Here is a 20,929-nt window from a genome sequence, read left to right as displayed (position 1 = left end):
TGATTTTAAGCCATTTATTGTCAAGGCAGAAAGTAGATGAGTAAAACCATACCCCACTTCTCAGGGCGGGCTTGAGATTTAAAACCTTTTCCAGGGAGGAATGTCTGAGAAGAAAAGCTTATTGGCTAAGCCCTCTAGGTACCTCATTAGAATGTTAATCTCCCATAGGGAGAACAACAATAAGAACCAACTAGTACCCCCAGAGTTCCCAGGAACTAAACCATCAACTAAAGGGTAAACATGGAGGGTCCCATGGCTCCAGCCACATATGTAGCAGAGGATGGCCTTGTGGGACATCAATGAGAGGAGAGGCCTTTGGTCTTGTGAAGGGGAATGCCAGGATAGGGAAGCGGGGGTGGGTGGCTTAGTAAGCAGGGAGAGGGAGGGATGGGATAGGGGGAGTTTCAGGGGGAGAGGAGATGAGGAAAAGGGATAAGATTTGCAGTGTAAATAAAGAAAACATTTAATTTTTAAAAAAAGGGATGGTAGTCTCTGTCTTGAGCCTAAGGACCACAGGTCGAGTCCTTTCCTACCTGTGGGGGGCTTAGAGGAGCAGGCAAAGCTTCTACCATCCCTTCAGGGTCTCCATGGCTTCTAGCCTGAGCTCCGCTGAGGACCAGGCCCACTCAGGATCCACTGCTTCACAGGTAGGCATATTATAAGAGAACAGTATAACAAGTAGGAGACGGGAGATATTGGTAGTATCTAGGCCATGAAAGACGCCTCTAGTTTCTGTTTTACCTATGGATTAGAATTCTATGCAAAATGAGCCAAAGTTAGATCAAAGATAGGGAGATCATTTAAGAGTACAGATGCAATGATTCATGTTAGAAGTAATAAGGATCTAAACTAAATTTGTGGCAGAGAATGGAGGCTCCTGAGAGGCTACCCACATAGAAGATTGTCTACGCCCATACACATAGTGGCAGCACTAAGAGGATTCCATGGGTTAACAAAAGAGCAGATGGACTGGGGAGGGAAAAATGGTAGTGGGATACAGGAGGTGTTGGCAGATCTAGAAAGGGCAGATTTGATCTAAACACAGTATCTGTTAGCATTCTGTCTAAATACCACCCCACAGTTACCTGGCAACAGAACATAACTGCCCCTCTCTATCTTTTTATAAACACATCATATGGTGTCATGCCTCAGATTGTATTATCTTTACGGGTGAAATGCTCAGTTTCCAAAGTGGGGGAGAAGAGAATGAGGCGGATGGTTTTCCATTATGATTCTCAGACAGTGATTAATCTAATGAGAAGCTGCAGGGTGCATGGACAGTTAAAGGATGGCTCTTGGTTCTACAAGTAGTTCGTTTTCAAGAAAGAAGATAAGAGCCCATTTCAAGACAATCTTATCATTAGCCTGTCTGCCTGCTCCAGTTCTAACTGCAAATTATTCTTCTCTTTACTTCTCAGTTTATTCACTATTCATAAAAATACTAAGTAACCTGTGCCTTGGAACTGTTAAAAGGCCACAAGTCTACCATTAATATTTGAGTATAATTTTAAGAATGCCTTGGCTCTTGTCTTTGATATAAATCCTCAGAGCTTAAGGAACATACTTCTGGTTTACTCTTAATTTCCTGCAGCCTTATTCCATATTAATTCTTACAACCTTGGCACTGTGTGTGGTTGAAAGAGTGTTCTGCATTCAGTGTTCTGGTACATCTAATGCTTTGCTGCGATCATGTCAGAGACAGATGGTCATCTTGTACTGTTGCCAGCCAATAAGACCTGCCATCTGTGGCTATAGTCAGTCACAAACTCAGACTTTTACCTTTTTTTTCTTCTTTATTGTGTATCCAGAAGACAGTGTAGAGAAAGAACAAAGAGCTGGCTGCATAAAATTAAGTGAGTTATTTGAAATAAAAGTGAGCTGTGCTTTGCTGCAGGTTGTTGTGCACTAGATAGCATGTATGAGAGCTAGTTTTTTTTTTTTTTTTTTTTTTTTTTGGTTTTTCGAGACAGGGTTTCTCTGTGTAGCCCTGGCTGTCCTGGAACTCACTCTGTAGACCAGGCTGNGCTGTCCTGGAACTCACTCTGTAGACCAGGCTGGCCTCGAACTCAGAAATCCGCCTGCCTCTGCCTCCCGAGTGCTGGGATTAAAGGCGTGCGCCACCAACGCCCGGCTGAGAGCTAGTTTTTTTAAATTCTCTTTACATCACTGTCCTTGCTCCTAGCCCCCCTGAGTCCCTACCCTCCCACACCTCCTCACCCTCACCCCCACCAGCCCCTACCCCTCTCCCAACCCCCATTTTCCTCTGAGAGAGTGGAGGCCCTACTGGGTATCTCCCCACCCTGGCACATGAAGATGAGAGCTATGCTTAAGGGAATCCATTTAAAGAGGCATCAGAAAAAGAAAAACAAAACTGAACAGGTATTTTATCCAGCATGGGAAAGAAGAAATGGGACACTGATATCTGTGGAAGAAAAAAAAGTTGCTCAGTAAGGTCTGAATAAAGAGAATCCAGATAACAAGATATCACACAGACATTTAAAATGTTGATTATGAAAATGAGTTTCATAATCAGAGAATGGACACTCAGAATCATTGGAATGTAGACGAGAACTGAGCCACATTCTGTGAATCTCTCTTTGATTTCGAGGCTTAAAAAGTGAAAGTCATCTCCTGTGGAGTCCAAATCCATAGTCTGATTGAGACAGTGTGAAGCTTTAGTTTGCAAAAGTTCTTGAACGAAAAAGGAAGTGTAGGAAATTTACATGAGCGTGGAATGAGGAAGACAGAAAGCTAACATTAGAACTATAGAATGCATGTATGTAACAGTAAAATAGTATATCTTTGTTCTTATTTTGATTTTTGAATATGTTATTTTTAGAGTAGATTTAAGTTTATAGCAGTATTGAGAGGAAATACAGAGATTTCCTATGTGCTTCCCACAAAACACAGCTACTCCAACTAAGCTGGTCTACTTCTTACTGTTGGTAAATCTAAGCTAATGGACCGCCATCACCCAGGGTCCAGGGTTTGCACTTATATTCAATCTCGATGGTTTAGGAAATGTTGAATATTCATAGATTTGATACCCCTAAGATTAAAAACTAAAAGTGAAGTAAGATAATATGGCAAATAAATTGGAGGATACATTTCTCACATGTATTACAAAGGACCAATACTAGTGTTTGAATTATAGTTAACAGGTTAGTAAGAAAGAGAGAAATGCAGCTGAACATGATAGTGCATGTCTATAATCCCAGTACTCAGAAGGCAAAGGCAGGAGGAACACTGTAAATTTAACATCAAGCTAGCCTCCCAGCCAAGTTACATGTCAACCTGTTTCAAATAAAATGCCAAGTATGTCAGTACATGAGGAAAAAGCCATAAGTAGACTACTCTGAGAGTGCAGATCTGAGCTAAAATGAGCTTGCCTAAACTTTACCTGTTTCTTAAGAGAGTAGCTTGATAAGATTTGTGTATTTGTGCTGGCTAGTCTTATGTCAACTTGACACAAGCTAGAGCTATCTGAAAGGAGGGAACCTCAATTGAGAAAATGCCTCCATGAGAACCAGCTATAAGTCATTGTCTCAACTAGTGATCATTGCCAGAGGGCCCATCCCATCCTGGGTTCTATGGGAAAGCAGGCTAAGCAAGCCAGGGGATCGAGCCAGTAAGCAGCACCCTTCCATGGCCTCTGTATTAGCTCCTGCCTTCAGGTTCCTACCTCACTTGAGTTCCTTCAATGATGAGCAGTGATCTGGAAGTGTAAGCCAAAAAAACCTTTCCCTCCTCAATTTGCTTTTTGGTCATGGCACTTCGCTGTAGCAATAGAAACCCTAGCCAAGACAAAGGTACCAGGATTGTGGGGTATTGCTGGAGCAGACCTGACCATGTTTTTGGAGGATTGTGCAAGGACTTTGGAACTTTGGGTTTAAAAAGCCACTGAGCCGGGCGTGGTGGCGCACGCCTTTAATCCCAGCACTCGGGAGGCAGAGGCAGGCGGATTTCTGAGTTCGAGGCCAGCCTGGTCTACAAAGTGAGCTCCAGGACAGCCAGGGCTATACAGAGAAACCCTGTCTCGAAAAAAAAGAAAAAAGAAAAAAAAATAAATAAAAAGCCACTGAGTGTAGAGAGCTCAGTTGGAAGCTAAGAGTGTTGAAAGAACAGTGAGAGGATGGCTTGTGACACTGCAGAGGGAAGTTTAAAGACTATCAGGCTGTTTGCTATTTTGATATAAAAATTCTATGGTTCTGGTTAGCTAGGGCTGAAGAATCAGCTGTGGTTAACAAGATACCAGCACTACTAGCATGAAACCTCTACTTTGCTGGGGTACTAATTACTGGTCATCTGGAGCTGAGAATTTGGCATTGATTAAGAAGAGACCAGCATTGTTGAGGTGAAATCCTCTGGGAGGTGTTTCCTTAGAGTCAGCACACAGAAACTGTGTTCCAGAGGTGGCCATGCTTATACCTTGCACTGGCAGTTGAGCCTGGTATAGTGTAAGAGTCACCCAGGTGGAACTGGTTTTAAAGGCATGAAAGGGTCATGGAGAACAGCTGAGGCTTGGCTCTGTGAGAAGCCATTGGTGAAGGTGCAGCTTCCATCGCAGTTGAAGGCCCAGGCTTGGAGGGGGTCATACAGAGAATTTGAGTCTTGGCAACATGAAGAGAGCCTACAAGAGGCTATTCATGAAAGTGCAGCCCAGTTGCAGCAGAGGACCCCAACAGTTTTGGAGTACCAGCAGATGACCACCAAGAACAACAGCAATGAGTGAATCTAGCCAGAGCCCAGAAGACAAGCTGTGTGTGTGTGTTGCAGTGGGTAGAGCAGAGAGACTGACCCAAGTCCTTGGAGGAGCATGGAAGATTGTGAGTCCATCCAACATTAGGCACTCTTTTTTTTTTTTTTTTTTTTTTTTTTTTTCCGAGACAGGGTTTCTCTGTATAGCCCTGGCTGTCCTGAAACTCACTCTGTAGACCAGGCTTGGCCTCGAACTCAGAAGTCCACCTGCCTCTGCCTCCCGAGTGCTGGGATTAAAGGGGTTTTGTTTTGCTTTGACTTGATTATGACCGCCTTGGTTCTTCCCTCTTGAAGTAAGAAATTATTAGTTTAATTTTGACTTTTACAAGGACTCACAGCTGAAAAACTTTGGACTTTTAAAGGAGATTTCAGATTTTTAGAGAGGTTGGATATTTTAAAGGGACTGAAATTTTAATGTTTGGTTTTGTAAAGACTGAGACTTTTGAAGTTATTTATGATTTTAATGTGAGATCATGAGGATGAATAAGAAAGGAAAAGTGGCTTAATAGAGATGGGTTTGTGTGTCATGATGACAAGGGGTCAGTCGTGCTGGCTGTGTCTGTGTGTATGTGTGTACTTAAACTGAGTCATCAGAGAGGAAGGACCCTCAGTTGAGAAAATGCCTCCATGAGATCCAGTTGTAAGGCGTTTTCTGAATTAGTGATTGATAGGGGAAGGCCTAGCTCATTGTGGGTGGTACCAGCCCTAGGCTTGTTGTCCTGGATTCTATAATAAAGCAAGCTGAGCAAACCATGAGAAGCAAGCTAATAAGCAGCACCCCTGCCTCCAGGATCCTGCCATTGTTTGCATTCCTGTCCCAACTTCCTTTGATGAAGAACAGTGATATGGAAGTATAAGCCAAGTAAAGGCTTTCCTCCCCAGCTTTGTTTTTGGTCATTGTGTTTCATCACAGCAATAGAAACCCTATCAGTATCAAAATCTTCTGGGAACATTATTCCCTTCTTTCGGGCATATGGTAAGCATTGGACAAAAATTAGCTTATTTTGTCCTCAAAATGACATTTTATATAAATATGATTATTTCTATTCTAAGATGAGGATGTTGAATGTCAGCTTCCTCAAGTTAAATAACTAATTAACAACAGAGCTGGACCTCCAATAATAGCTGCTTACCTAAGAATTTATCCTCTCGAATATTTGGACTTATGTGTACAAGTGTCTTTATTTTTTTAAAGATTTATTTATTTATTATATGTAAGTACACTGTAGCTGTCTTCAGACACCCCAGAAGAGGGCATCAGATCTCATTACAGATGTTTGTGAGCCATCATGTGGTTGCTGGGAATTGAACTCAGCACCTTCAGAAGAGCAGTCAGTGCTCTTAACCGCTGAGCCATCTCCAGCCCACAAGTGTTCTTTTTAAAATTTGTTTTTATTTGGAGAGTCTCACTTTGGGCTAACGATACTCCATAGGTAGACCGGGCTGGTCTCAGACATAAACAATCTACCTGCCTCTGCCTCTTAGGTATGGAGATTAAATTGTGCATCACTGTTCCTAGCCTGTGCAGTATCTTTATCATGAGAGCAGAAACTTGCTGGATGAGGAGATGGCTCCATGGATAAGAACAATTGCTGTGAAAGTGAGAAGATCTGAGTTTAAATTCCCAGCACCCACAAGTCTTTCCATGCTTGTAAACCCAGTATCTTGTGATATGTTACAGGCTGATCTCTGGAGCTCTCTAGACATTCTAGACTAGCTAAAATTGTGGAGCCTCAGGTTCAGTGAGAGACCCTGTCTCAAAACATAAGATACAGAGGGGCCAGGATGATGGCTCATTGGTTAAGGGTGCTTGCAGCTGAGGCTGACAGCCTTAGTGCTATCCACAGGACCCACATATTGTAAGGAGAGAACCAACTTCTTCATGTCCTCTAGCTTCCTTAGGTACTCTAGCCTTCACACTCCACAGGCACACTGTAGCAAGTATATACCCACATATGTTCATACAACAATTAAGGTGGAGAGCAACAGAAGACATCCACCATCCTCCTTTGGCCTCTGTCTGCTTGTGTGTGCAGGGGTGTATGTACTTAGAAAAGTTCACACTTGGGAATTTAATAATCAAAAAAGCAAAACCTTGTAAAATAGTTAAATGATCAACAACAATTCATTCCACAAAATATAATACACCTATTAAAAACTATATTAAAAACAAAAAACAGGCCTGATGGTGCACACTCCCAATCCTAATGCAAGGAGGTAGAGACAGAATTCTTAGGACTTTCTGTCCTAGCCTAATCATTGAACTTCAGGTCCCAGAGAAAGAGATCTCATTTCTAAAAGTAAAGTAGTGGTTGGAGAAGTTACTGAGAGGTTAAGAGCATTTGTTGCCTTAAAGAGAACAAGGTTCTGTGGCTGTTCCTTGGAGGTTCCACCAGCAACTGACCAATACAGATGTGGATTCTTGGAGTCAACCATCAGACTGAGCTCAGGGGTAGTGGAAGGACTGGAGGAGTAGAGGGGGATTGCAACCCCATAGGAAGAACAATATCGGCTGGCAGGACCACCCAGGCTCCCAGGGACTAGTCCAACCAAGGAGTATACCGGGAGGAGTATACATAGCTCCAAATGCATATGTAGCAGAGGATGGCCTTGTCTGACATCACGGTGTGATGCCTCAGCATAGGGGGATGCTGGAACAGTGGGCAGGAGAGAGTGAGTAGGTAGGGGAGCACCCTCATAGAGGCAAAGGGGATGGGGGAGAAGATGGATGTGGGATGGGGGGTTTGTGGAGGGGGAATTGGGAAGTGGGATATTATTTAAGATGTAAACAAATGAAATGATTAATAAAAATAATAATAAAAGAAAGAGTGCCAGGCGTGGTGGCGCACGCCTGTAATCCCAGCACTCGGGAGGCAGAGGCAGGTGGATTTCTGAGTTCGAGGCCAGCCTGGCCTACAAAGTGAGTTCCAGGACAGCCGGGGCTACACAGAGAAAAACCCTGTCTCGAAAAACCAAAAAAAAAAAAAAAAGAAAGAAAGAGGACCAGGTTCAGTTCTCAAAACTGAATTGGGGGCTCATGACCATCCACAATTCCAGTTCTAGGGTATCCGATGCACACTTCTGATTTTGTGGGGACCTGGCACATATGTGGTGTATATACATATATGCAGACAAAACACCCATACACAAAAGTCTAAACATTTATTATTTTATCTATTTGTGTTAAGTGTATGAATGCTTGTTACATTTCCTGGAACTAGGATTATGGATTGTTGGTAGCCAAAACTTCGGTGCTGGGTCATCTACAAGAACAGTTACTCTTAACTGCTGAACCATCTCTGCAGTTCCCTATTTCTTTTTTAAAGCATGTTGAGTTAGGTATGGTATAGTGCAAACATGTAATCCCAGCTCTCTGTTATGGAACTTTGTCTCAAAAAAACAAAAAAGACAAGAAAAAAATAAACATAAAACTAGAAAATACTCATAAAGAGATATTAGACTAAAATGCAAGTTTCAAAATCATGTTTGTAAGTTTTGAGAAATGGGTGTATAGGAAAGACTAGAAGGCTATGGCAGTGCATTGGAAATAGTTCTGTTTTCTGTTTGCAGAGTGACAGGGTTAGAGGCTTCTATTTAAGTTTCCCTATTTTCTTTTTAAAGACTTATTTATTTGTATTTTATGTGTATAAATGTTTTAGTATGTATGTCCACATGTGTGGATTTCATGCTCATGGAGGCTTGAACAGTATGTCACATCCTGGACCTGGAGTTACAGTGTGAGCTACAATGTGGGTGCTGGGAATTTAACCCAACTCCCCTACAAGAGCAATATATTGTTCTTAAACACTGAGCCATCTCCCCAAACCCCAATTTTCCTGTTTTAGGCATTTCTAGCTAGCATTAAAATGATAATTCATAAATGAAGGAAAGGATTTTCTCCAGAGAGATTTCTTTTGGGTGCCAAGTCTTATACTGAGAGAAATGGGTGTTCCATGTTGTGATGGTTTGCATATGCTTAGGCCAGGGAGTGGCACTATTATGAAGTGTGGCCTTGTTGGAGTAGGTGTGTCACTGTGGTGGTGGTCTTTAAGACCCTAGTCCTAGCAATCTGGAAGCCAGTCTCCTAGAGGACTGCAGATCAAGACTTAGAGCTCTCAGCTCCTCCTGCACCATGCCTGTCTGGATGCTGCTGTGCTCCTGCCTTGATGGTACTGGACTGAACCTCTGAACCTGTAAGCCAGCCCTGATTAAATGTTGTCCTTATAAGAGTTGCCTTGGGCCCAGCGTGGTGGTGCACGCACGCCTTTAGTCCCAGCACAGGCAGAGGCAGGCAGATTTCTGAGTCTACAGCCAGCTTGGTCTACAAAGTGAGTTCCAGGACAGCCAAGGCTATACAGAGAAACCTTGTCTCAGACCCCCCCCCCCAAAAAAAAAAAAGAGTTGCCTTGGTCATGGGTCTGTTCACAGCAGTAAAACCCTAACTAAAACAGAAATTGCTACCTGGGACTAGAGTATTGTGATTGGCTTGACCATGCTTTTGTCTTTAAGAATGTGGATTTGGAAAACAATGGAATGCTTCTGTGGGGCTTAATGGGCTATCCTAGTTGGAATCTGAAAGACTGTTGCTGAGATCCATTTGAACTGTGCAGACCTGGCCCAAGAGGTTCAGTGGAGAAGAAGAATATCAGTATGTGGCAAAGAGACTGTTTCTTTGGTATTTTGGTGAAGAATGTGGCTGCTTTCTGTCCTTGTCTGAAGAGTCTATCTGAGGCTAAAGTAAAGAGATTTACATTAATTGCATTGACAAAGGAAGTCTCAAAACAGCCTGGTATAAATTCTGTTATGTGGGTTTGAAGAACATTTTAATGAAAAGGAGCAAGCCAAGAAAGGAAAAATACAAAATATATGGTTTAAGTATTAAAGGGGCACCAGGAAGTAGAATGGAACTGAATCCTATATTCTAGGAGATAACAGACTAGGGAGTGGGACTTTGAGGCAAGAGCAAGATACTATAAATTTAGATCCAGGCATGGTGGTACACACACCTTTAATCCCAGGAGACAGGCATGCAGATCTCTGAGTTCAAAGCCAATCTACAGAGCAAGATCCAGGACAGCCAGACTTAGGCAATGAAGGAGTTGGGAAACAGAAAGCTAGTGATAATGTAATAGAACACCGGGGCCATGTTTCAGCTGCAAGCTGCAGAACTCGGCTGCTTTGGCCATGTGGCTCTGGCTTTAGAGTGAAAAATAGAAGGGACTACTGGGGCAATTAATGCTGGTTAGATGGAGCTAAGAAATTAGCAGTGATTAAGAAGAGGCCAGCATCACTGAGGTGAAATCTTCTGGGAATTGTTTTCTGAGAGCACAAAGAAGCTATGTTCTAGAAATAGCCAAGGTTGTACCTCGTGCTTCAGCTGTGCTTAGTAATGTGTAAGGGTCACCCAGGTGGTACTGGTTTTGAAGGCATGAAGGCGTCATGAACTGCTGCTTGGGCTTGGCACTGTGACAGTCTATGGAAGGTCATTGGTGAAGGTATAGCCTTAATTGCAGTTGACAGCCCAGGACAGAAGGGGTCATGCAAAAGGTTTTAAGGCTTTGCACCATGCAGAGAGCCTATGAGAGGCTATTGGTGAAGCCTAGTTGCAGCGGAAGAACCCAGTGTATTGGAGATAGCAGTACCATGGGATGATCACCAAGAACAGCAAAGGCAGTGGAGTGGAATCAACCAGAACACTACAGTGGGCAGAGCTGGAGAACTGAAGCAAGACCTTTGGAGGAGCCCAGAGAGGGACATTGGAACAAGAAGCTGTAACATTGAAGTGGATTGGAGACCCCAAGATGTTTGAGATACCAGAGCCATAGGATATCTGCTGAGGAAAGCTGCTAACTGGGAGTAGAACTAGCCCAGGAGAAAGAAATTTGTTACAGTCAACAAAGGTGAAGACCACTTTGATATTAGATATGGAGATTCAGAGTTTGGAGTTTGTGGGGATTACAGTTAAGTGTTTTTGGATGAATCTCAGAAGAGACCTTGAACTTTGGGCTTTTAACGCTACTGAGACTGCTAGCGACTATGGGGGCTTTTGAAGTTGGACTAAATGTATTTTTCATTATGCTATACTTAGGTATGGCCGCCATAGACTAATTGGACAAGCCTGTAGGAGCCAGGGAGTGGAATGTGATGGTTTGTATATGCTCAGCCCAGAGAGTGGCACTATTAGAAGGTGTGACCCTGTTGGAGTAGGTGTGCCACTATGGGCTTGGGCTTTAATACCCTAGTCTTAGCTCTCTGGAAGTCAGTCTTAAGAGGCCTGCAGATGAAGATGTAGAGCTCTCAGTTCTGCCTGCACCATACCTGCCTGGAGGCTGCCATGCTCTTGCCTTAATGATACCTGACTGAATCTCTGAACCTGTAAGCCAGCCCCAATTAAATATTGTCCTTAAAAGAGTTGCCTTGGGGGCTGGAGAGATGGCTCGGCGGTTAAAAGCACTGTCTGCTCTTCTGAGTTCAAATCCCAGCAACCACATGGTGGCTCACAACCATCCGTAATGAGATCTGACGCCCTCTTCTGGTGTGTCTGAAGACAGCTACATTCTACTTATATATAATAAATTAAAAAAAAAAAAAAGAATTGCCTTGGTCATAGTGTCTGTTCACAGCAGATACATATGTTCAAGGTTCATTTTGAGAAATGATTTACCTTATTATAGGGCTCTCTTGGCTATCAAAAATTTTTACTGGTCAGCCTGGATAGAATTCTTTCCTTAAGTATGCACTGATATCTATATGCATAACATTTTTAGAATACATGATTGTAAAACAACTCCTCTTTCATGTCTATGAGTCTATATTGCATTAATGTGTGCATCTTTGGTTCTATTTTTCTAAGAGGTAAATTTATAGGGTAAGAGGAATGGGGATGGTGTGCCCACACTGATCAGGCATTTTGTTGTAACAGCCTCCATTATGTTTTCTTACCTCTTCTACGTTGTGAGTATTAAAGAGAGCCTCACTTATTTGCTTTATGATTCAGCATGAGCTTTTGAAATCTTGGAGTACAGTTTAGTAATAGGATTACGAACTTTTGTACAAGACAGGGTCTCTCTGTGTTCCTGGCTGTCCTAGAACTCACTTTATAGACCAGACTGGCCTCAAACTTGGAGATCTGCCTACTGCCACCTGAGTGCTGAAAGTAAAGGTGTGCAACCACTACTGCTAGCTAGGACTAATGATTTTAAGAAGCATTCCCAAATTGAGCCTCCAACCCTTAAATTAAGGATAGATCAACCACTGTCACCATCGGTGTCACCCTGCTTTCTCTGACACTCAGGGTATCTTCATTCTTTTTCCATGGCCAAGCTCTTGGGAATCTAGAGATGCAAGTTTTTAATATAGTTTTTCGTTTCCTTTAAATTGGTCATATGTCTGATTTACAGAAAATGTACAGGTTAAAACAAAACAAAACATTGCTTTTCCTTTAATTATGGTAGAAGTAAAATTTAATCTTTAATGGTCATAATACTTTTAGATCATGAAATATTAAGTTTAGAGGTTTCAGCTTTAAGACAGTGAAGATCATGCCTCTTGGTATGCAAATGGGTTTCTGCTGTACCTGCACTGATAATCATTGCTATATTATGTCCATAAACAGGTTCCCGGTATAAATTTACCTGTCAATCAGCTGACTTACTTCTTCGCTGCAGTCCTCATTAGTGGTGTTGTACATGAAATTGGACATGGTATAGCAGCTATTAGGTAATTAGACTTAACTTTTTCTTTTCTACTACATGCAAAGAAGCTTTTCATTTAAGAGGACTTCTTCCTAAAATTCTGTATATTTGATGAGTTTTATCTTGTATAGATATTATTCAATGTATACCTACCATTTATTACTTTGGGGAAGCTTCTCTTTTAAGAAAATTAATATACAGCTGATACCGCCTTCTAGTGATGTAATCATTTGTATTCTACCTCTTCCTGGCCTTTGCTTTATGCAGCATGGCTATAACCTCAGTGTTTCAAGTTTTCTCTCTAGTCTTTTTTATCTTAAAAGTTTTATTATTTATTATGCATGTGTGTACGTTTGTGTATGCATGCATGTGCACACACATGATGTGGCATACTTGTGGAAGTCAGACAATAACTTGTAGGAGTCCTTTGTTCTCCTTCCACCATGTGGGTCCCAGAGACCAAACTCAGGTCATAGGATTGACAGAAAGTTTCTTTACCCACTGCCCCATCATCTAGCAGTCCCTGGATTCAACCCTTTGCCACTGCCTCAAAATGTTTTGAGTGCTAGGAAAGCAAGATTTCTCTAACCCAGGCTAACCTCAGACTCAGGGTCTTCCTGCCTCTGTCTTCCAAGTATTAGAATGATAAAGCATGTGCTACTGTACATGGCTTTACCTTATCCAGCTGAAACAGTTTCCTACTTCTGTTCATGCCCTGTGTTGGGTAGAACAAAAAAACCTCAAAGTGCTGGCTTCAGTGATATCTAAGATGGGAAGGTGAGTGTGTTCCCTGCTTCCCTGATACCTCATAGGAAGTCTACCATAATCAGAAACATACAGACAGGAATGTTTCATCTTTTGTGTGCATGGACCAGGGAGAAGGCAGATCACTGTTCTGGAGGAGAAGATTCATCATCATTGTTTTCCGGTTGTTTATGAACACGTTTAGCTACAGCAAATAGACATTCATCATAACACAGTATATTTAATGTGCACACTACTGGTTTAAAGAGGCAGTTAACCTTTAAAAAACCTTTTACAGTATGTTTGTGAAACAATTGGATAACTTTTTAATACTTTCTATTTATTCTTTGAAAATTTTACATATGTATATAATGTATTTTGATCATATCTATCCCCTATTCCTTTCCTCCAGCTCCTCTCAGATCTCCATCTCCCTCCCAAGTTCTCCCCACACCACTTAGTAACACTCTAAGTCAAGTTAATGCTACCTGTTATCTGCATGGTTGTAGTGCCATCCTGGAGCATTGGTAATCTCCCAGAAACCGTCAACTGCCAGTAACTTCTCAGCTAGGGGAAGCGCCTCAAGCACTCCTCCCCCATTCATGATATACTGTTGACTGGTTTGATCTTATGGCCTTCTGCAGGCAGCCATAGCTGTTGTGAGTTCATGACTGTACTGACCAAGTTACATCTGGAAGACAGTGTTTTGCAGCAGTCCTTCCCAAACTGGTTCTTAAAATTTTTCTGCCTCCTCCTCCACAATGTTTCTCTGAGCCTCAAGGAAATGGGTGTGTGATATAGATGCCCCATATATGGCTGAACACTCCATAGTTACTTATTCTCTGCACTTTGACCAGTTATAAATCTCTGTATTAAGTGCCATCCACTTAAAAAAAAAAAAAAGAGTAGCAAGCTTCTCTGATAATAGATGAAAGCATCACTAATCTATGAATATAAAGATAGTTAACTTTTTATCTATTTAGCTTAATTTGGGCTTGCTTACAGTTTCAGAGGTTTAGTCCATTATCATCATGGTATGGAACATTACACTGGAGCAGTAGCTGAGAGAAGGTAGGCAGGCAGAGAGAAAGACTGGGCCTGTCATGGGTTTTTGAAACCTTTAAGCCTACCCCCAGTGCCACACTTCCTCCAGCTAATCAACACCTACTTCAACACCCCCTAGACCTTCTAATCCTTTTAAAGAGTTCCACTCCCTGGTGACTAAGCACTCAAATTTCTGAGCTTATGGTGTCTAATTTTATTAAGTCACCACACTTCCCCACCTACAGGGTTTTGTCTAGCTTTAGCGAGCATGACTTACCTCCTGTAGAGCAGACTGGTTGCTGTTATAGCTCATAAGGTTTACAGCTGGCCAGGCACTTGGGAGACAGAGGCAGGCAGATTTCTGAGGACAGCCTGGTCTACAAAGTGAGTGCCAGGACAGCCAGGGCCACACAGAGAAACCCTGTCTTGAAAAAACAAAAAAACAAGAAAAAAAAAAAAGGTGGGGAAAACCACCGATCACTTTTCTGCACTAGCAGGCTGCACAGCACCATCTGCCGCTATGAATTATGAAATATCCTTACCAACAAAGAGGGAATTATATAGTTGTCTTATATATTTCTATTGAGGTAATGCTTTCCTTATAATATCTGTTTGATCCTAGGAAGTGGTAGAAAACTATTCTTTTAAGGACAATCTTCACCATTAACTCTTTTTTAAATTTTTTTTAAGTTTATTTATTTATTATAAGTACACTGTAGCTGTCCTCAGATACTCCAGAAGAGGGCATCAGATTTCCTTACAGATGGTTGTGAGCCACCATGTGGTTGCTGGGATTTGAACTCGGGACCTTTGGAAGAGCAGTCGGCTTAACCACTGAGCCATCTCGCCAGCCCTGCATTAACTCTTTTTGAATGTACTTATCTTAGTATTTGCTGAACAGAAATATACTTACATAAAGCTTGGGGCTTATTTATAACAACTAAGGCAAATGAATGTGTTTGAATCATATACTTGAGTTATATATTCCCCTTTGTCCTCTGATAATAGGTAATAATACACTATGACTTTCTATCACTGAGTTTTCATAGAATTATTAGCTATTTCTCCCTATATATCAAATATTATTTATATATTCAACAACAGAAAAACCTAAAGTTTTGGCATTTTCAGTATATACCAGAGTTTTCTAGAAGCTAGGCCAAATCTGTATTATACTATTTTAAGGTTATGATTATTAGTTTTTATTCTATATATTTTATCTCTCCAGGAAGATTACTTTTAAAGATTTGAATTATAGTGAATTTTAAGATTGCATCATTATTAATTTCACAAATATAATAATATTAGTAAATTCCTTTTTCTTAATATGATTTTTACATGTTTTCTTAGGGAACAAGTTCGATTTAATGGCTTTGGAATTTTTCTCTTCATTATTTATCCTGGGGCATTTGTTGATCTGTTCACCACCCATTTGCAACTTATATCACCAGTCCAGCAGCTAAGGATATTTTGTGCAGGTAATAAACAGACTTCATTATTTTTAAATGTTTATCTGTTATTTGAGTTTTGATTTTCTGTGGTTTTATTGAAAGTAGTCTTGTGAAAAATAACATTTGGTTAATAAGTTCAGCTTATTAGAGCAATTTTAAAAATCAATATTAATTACTAAAAATTTAAATTAAAAGCAGGAGGGAACACTATATTTACTGAAGCAAAGTCATGATCAAAACCTGAAACCACAACTATGAAGAATGTCAACTTAGCTGAAATATACAAAGAAATGTGCAAAAGTCAAGAGAGAACATGAAAAGCCAGTCACATGATAAATCATAATTCAAGAGTGAAGAAAAGATGGTGTGCAAGGATTGATGCTGAACTATAGCACTCTCAGAGTTCAATCAGACAGAAAGACTCACCCGGAGATATACAATTATGGAGGGGAGAAATTGTGGGAAAAACAGATCCATCTCAGCTAAAGGAACACAAGACAAGTCTACCACAATCCTTAAATGGCATATAAGCAACTATGGAAATAGAGCTTTTGAACAGGAGGTGGTATAAAATAACTAACATGGAATCAAAAAGGAATTGAGGTGTGGCCAGCAACATGGTTCAGTGAGTAAAAACATTTGCTGCTAAGCCTAATGACCTCAGTTCAATTTCTAGTTCCTACATGGCAGGAGGGAAAGAGCCAATATCTATAAGTTGTCCTCTGAGTTCTGTGTTTATGCCCTGATGTATGCATGCACAAAATAAATAGAATGTAGTAAAATTTCCTTTAGGGACTAGAGACAGCTCAGCACTGAAGAGCTCTTGATACCCTTGAAGAGGACCTAAATTTGGTTCTCAGAACCCACATAGTGGTTCACAGCCCAGGGGATTTAATATATTGACCTCCACAGGCTATATAGGCAAAACATTTACACCTATAAATGACTCAATATTTTTTTCTTTAAAAAATAGGAATGGGTAAAGTAAAAAGCCATGAATCTGCATGCAAGATTCTCTTACTTTCTTATGGATTGAATAAGATGTTATGCTTGAGATTAAGTCAGAATTTTTTTTTTCGAGACAGGATTTCTCTGTATAGCCCTGGCTGTCCTGGAACTCAGAAATCTGCCTGCCTCTGGGTCCTAAGTGCTGGGATTAAAGGCGTGTGCCACCACCGCCCGGCATAATATTCTTATTCTATGAAATACCAAACTACGAAATGAAATAGAAAAAGTACAAAGAGAATTATAAATATAATGTATTCATCTCGTAACATGGTATTAAAATAAGTAAGACCATGGAATCTTATAATTAGTTTTATAAAAATAGGTAAGTCATATTCTATGTTATGAACACAGGAGATAATTTCTTTTTTAAATGACCATGAAATTGACAAAGAAATTCATGTACTCACAGATCTCAAATCTAAATAGTAAGAAAATTTAGAAATTTGTCAGTCACAAATTGGATCCATTTAATTAAAATCAATAATTAAATTTTAATAATCATAACCTGATTATATGATAGTTATGACTCATTCATGAATAATAATGACATTATCTTACTAATATATAATAAATATTTAGTAAATATGAAGCTTTACTAAAAGAAAAGTTCAATGCCATATACAGTTGTATAGTCAGAAATGGAAATAAGTCAGTAAAGCAGTAAAGTTAAGAAATGTGAAAACGAGCCAGGTGTGGTGGTGCAATACTTTAATCCCAGCACTCAGGAGGCAGAGGCAGGCAGATTTCTGAGTTAAGGCCAGCCTGGCCTACAAAGTGAGTTCCAGGACAGCCAGGGCTATACAGAGAAACCCTGTATAGCCCTGAAAGCAGTAAAAACAAGTATAAAATAGATAGGAATAATAGGGTAAGGGCTGGAGAGATGTTTCAAAGGTTAAATGGAAAAGGCACTTGCTGCTTTCACAAAGGAAAGGACCTACACTCATATGGTGTTTTATAACCATCCTTAACTCCAGGCCCAGAGAATCCGATGAACTCTCTTGACTTCCAAAACTACCACACATGCATTTATGCATGTGTATGTGTGTGTGTATGTGTGTGTATGGAAAATAAATCACACATTCAAAATAAATCTTTTAAAAAATAAATAAACCGGGCGTGGTGGCGCATGCCTTTAATCCCAGCACTCCGGAGACAGAGGCAGGGGGATTTCTGAGTTCGAGGCCAGCTTTGTCTACAAAGTGAGTTCCAGGACAGCCAGGACTATACAGAGAAACCCTGTCTCGAAAAACCAAAAAGAAAAAAAAAAAAAAAAGAAAGAAAGAAAGAAAAGAAAGAAATAATGAGGTAATTAATAAATATAGAATCAAAATATGAGAAATTATAGAAGAACCAGAGTGATAAACCTAAGAGTTATTTGGAAAAAACATTAAGCAACTGGAGAAAACAGTTATTGATAAGACTTATTATTTAGATTGGTGAATAATATCTGATAAACAGGAAATTGTAGCTATTGACAGACTCTGTATTCACATTGGTAAATAATATCTGATATACAGAAAACTTTATCTGTTGCTAGTAATTTTTTTTCATCTATGAAAAATGTTGGGCTGGAGAGATAGCTCTTCCAGAGGTCCTGAGTTCAAATCCCAGCAATGACATGGTGGCTCACAACCATCTCTAATGGGATCATATGCCCTCTTCTGGTGTGTCTGAAGAGTGACAGTGTACTCACACACATTAAAATAAATAAATCTTTTTTAAAAACTTTTAAAAAAGAAAAATGTTTTTAGAAAACTGAATATAAGAATGGGAAAATAGCTAAAACTGACTAATCAGGCTATTAAATGCAAAGAGGAGAAATTATAAAACTTGATAAAGAATTCCCCTAAAAGTTTTATAGGTAGAATAATTCGAAATCCTGAATAAATTGTTTCCTTTAAAAAAGATTATAAAGTGTGATAATGTATGCCATAATAGTCAAAAATGTACCCATCATACAAAGCACAGTTTAAACATTAAATAATTGCTGAATATCATTGTAGTAGCCCTTTTCCTTTGATATTATAGTATAATGCAGTTATCATGAACCATGTTTATTTATGTAATAACTATTGTCTGGTAATTGTTTATATTGAGGCAAATATTTTGATATACACAATAGTTAGGTAACATTAACTTTTCAAGGTCCTATCCTAATTTAAAAGTTAACTTTTGTGCCGGGCGTGGTGGCCCATGCCTTTAATCCCAGCACTCGGGAGGCAGAAGCAGGCAAATTTCTGAGTTCGAGATACAGAGAAACCCTGTCTCGAAAAAAAAAAAAAAAAAAAAAAAAAAAAAAAAAAGTTAACTTTTATACTAATGCATTTATAGTGCATGCGTAGTCCTCAGAAAGTATTCTCATTTGTTTGTCCACAATTTGTATTCCATATACATATGTATTTTATCAGAAGTAGAGGCAAAAAGGAAAAGAAAATTTTAGCATAAACTTCTCAAGTCATATACAAAAAGCTACTGAGCTTTTTTTTTTTCATTATTTGTTTGCCATAGATGGACATTTGCGGAGGGTTTGGGTCTTTATTGTTGTTTTCTTCTTTGGCATACGTTCTTTGGCATAAGGTCTCAGGTTCATAATTCAGGTTCATCTTGAACACCAGTTCTTTCTGACTTCACCTTCAGAATTGAGAACATAGACATTTGCCCTGTAATACCTAGCAAAAACCATAAAAGTCTTATTTTATTAAGAACATACAGCACAGATACATTTATATAGAGAGATTTTATTATATCTATTATATAGCATATGTAACTATATATGCTATATATTATGTATAATATATAAAATGTGAGCTATAATATATATTTATATTTTATATTTCATATAATTATGTTATAATATATGAACACATTTATACAATAAATATATATAATATATAATATACATTATATATATCATGTTATATATTATATATATTGCAATAAAGCCGAAAATATGGTATATTTTAAGGATGAAAGGGTGATTTAATATTGGAAAGTTTTGAAAATGAAAGTTTACTATCAGGAAAATTTCCTTATCTAACATGTTAAGCATATATTAATATTTTAAAAACCATACTTAATAACAGGAGTAGTTGAAATGTTTCGTGTATTTATTTATTAAATATATTAAAGGACAAAGAAATCAACTATTACTGATATTAACTTTTGGCATATAAAGTATGTCTTGTGATTAAATAACGGGAGATAAAAATGGGACTGAGAGTATGTAGCTCAGAGATAGGATATTTGTATAATATTCAGACACCAAGTATAAAATTTTAAAGGAATAGACTTTCTTTTTTCCTAGATCTGACATAAGCCTGGTTGAGGGTGGGTAAGAAATCTAATGAAATAAAATACAGAAAAGTTAAGTAAGGAACCTAGAAAGGAAATCTATATTCGGTTAGAAACTAGAATAGCAGGAAACCCAGGGAAGGTTCTGCAACTCCTGAAGGAAGTTGTGCAATCAAATAGGCATGCGCAAAAGAAGCTTTCTTGCCGGTCTGTCGGTCTGTCGCAGTTTAGTGACGTTTCCAGTGGCGCGCCCAGTGACGTATCCAGTGACACGTTCAACGCATGCGTCTTGTCCTCCGGAAACACCTATAAGCTCCTCCGGAAACACCGCAGTGCCTCAGACGACGGCGGCTTTTCTCCGAAGCGCACAGCTTTCGTCAGGCTCTCTCGGGTTTGTTTTTTTTTGTTGTAGTTTTGTCGTTTGGGGTTTTTTTTCTCGTTTTGTTTTGGTTTTATCCAGCACGCCAGAGCGTGCTTTTCTTCCCTGATTTTTTCCTCTACTCCACAGCTCTCTCCCACCTGCTTGCTACCCAGGACCGGTGCGCGGGTCTCCGCCATGGCCTCTGAGACAGAGAAACTTCTGTGTCATAACACAGAAAGCGCAGAGATTCCTGCTGATTTTGTGGAGCTGCTGCCACCGGATAATATCGGTGATATCGAGGCGGTTTCTTTGGAAACCAGCGTAGGCCAAACCATCGAAGTATATGGAGATGTAGGTGTCGATTGGGCGCATGGTAGCCAATACCACTCTCCTGTTATTGCTCTGCAGCCGCTTGTGGGCGGCAGCCTGAGTAGTAAAGATCATGATAAGGAAATGTTTGTCGTTCAGACACGAGAGGAGGTGGTGGGCTACCAAGACTCAGACAACCTACTATTCAGTACTGAATTTGGAAGCCAGATGGTTTTGCCAGTTAATGAAGACGACTATCTCCAGCCGAC

General features: G+C 39.9%; 2 protein-coding genes across 3 annotated transcripts in view; both read left to right on the top strand.

Moving 5' to 3' along the window:
• Mbtps2 (membrane bound transcription factor peptidase, site 2) overlaps positions 1 to 20,929 on the top strand; it is a 56,727-nt gene that overhangs the window by 10,203 nt on the left and 25,595 nt on the right. For both annotated transcript variants that reach the window (XM_029473359.1, XM_021153369.1), the window contains 2 exons: positions 12,374 to 12,477; positions 15,591 to 15,718. In XM_029473359.1, coding sequence (XP_029329219.1) covers positions 12,374 to 12,477; positions 15,591 to 15,718 — 232 coding nt within the window. The remainder of the gene's footprint in view (positions 1 to 12,373; positions 12,478 to 15,590; positions 15,719 to 20,929) is intronic.
• Yy2 (YY2 transcription factor) overlaps positions 19,815 to 20,929 on the top strand; it is a 7,117-nt gene continuing 6,002 nt past the window's right edge. Inside the window, exon 1 of the mRNA XM_029473360.1 lies at positions 19,815 to 20,831. Within this exon, the coding sequence (XP_029329220.1) occupies positions 20,547 to 20,831 (285 nt within the window). The 5' untranslated portion in view covers positions 19,815 to 20,546. The remainder of the gene's footprint in view (positions 20,832 to 20,929) is intronic.

Source organism: Mus caroli, chromosome X (genome assembly GCF_900094665.2).
Source record: "Mus caroli chromosome X, CAROLI_EIJ_v1.1, whole genome shotgun sequence".
NCBI lineage: Eukaryota > Metazoa > Chordata > Mammalia > Rodentia > Muridae > Mus > Mus caroli.
Note: the sequence above shows the minus strand (reverse complement) of the source record. Positions and strands in the feature narration are given on the sequence as shown.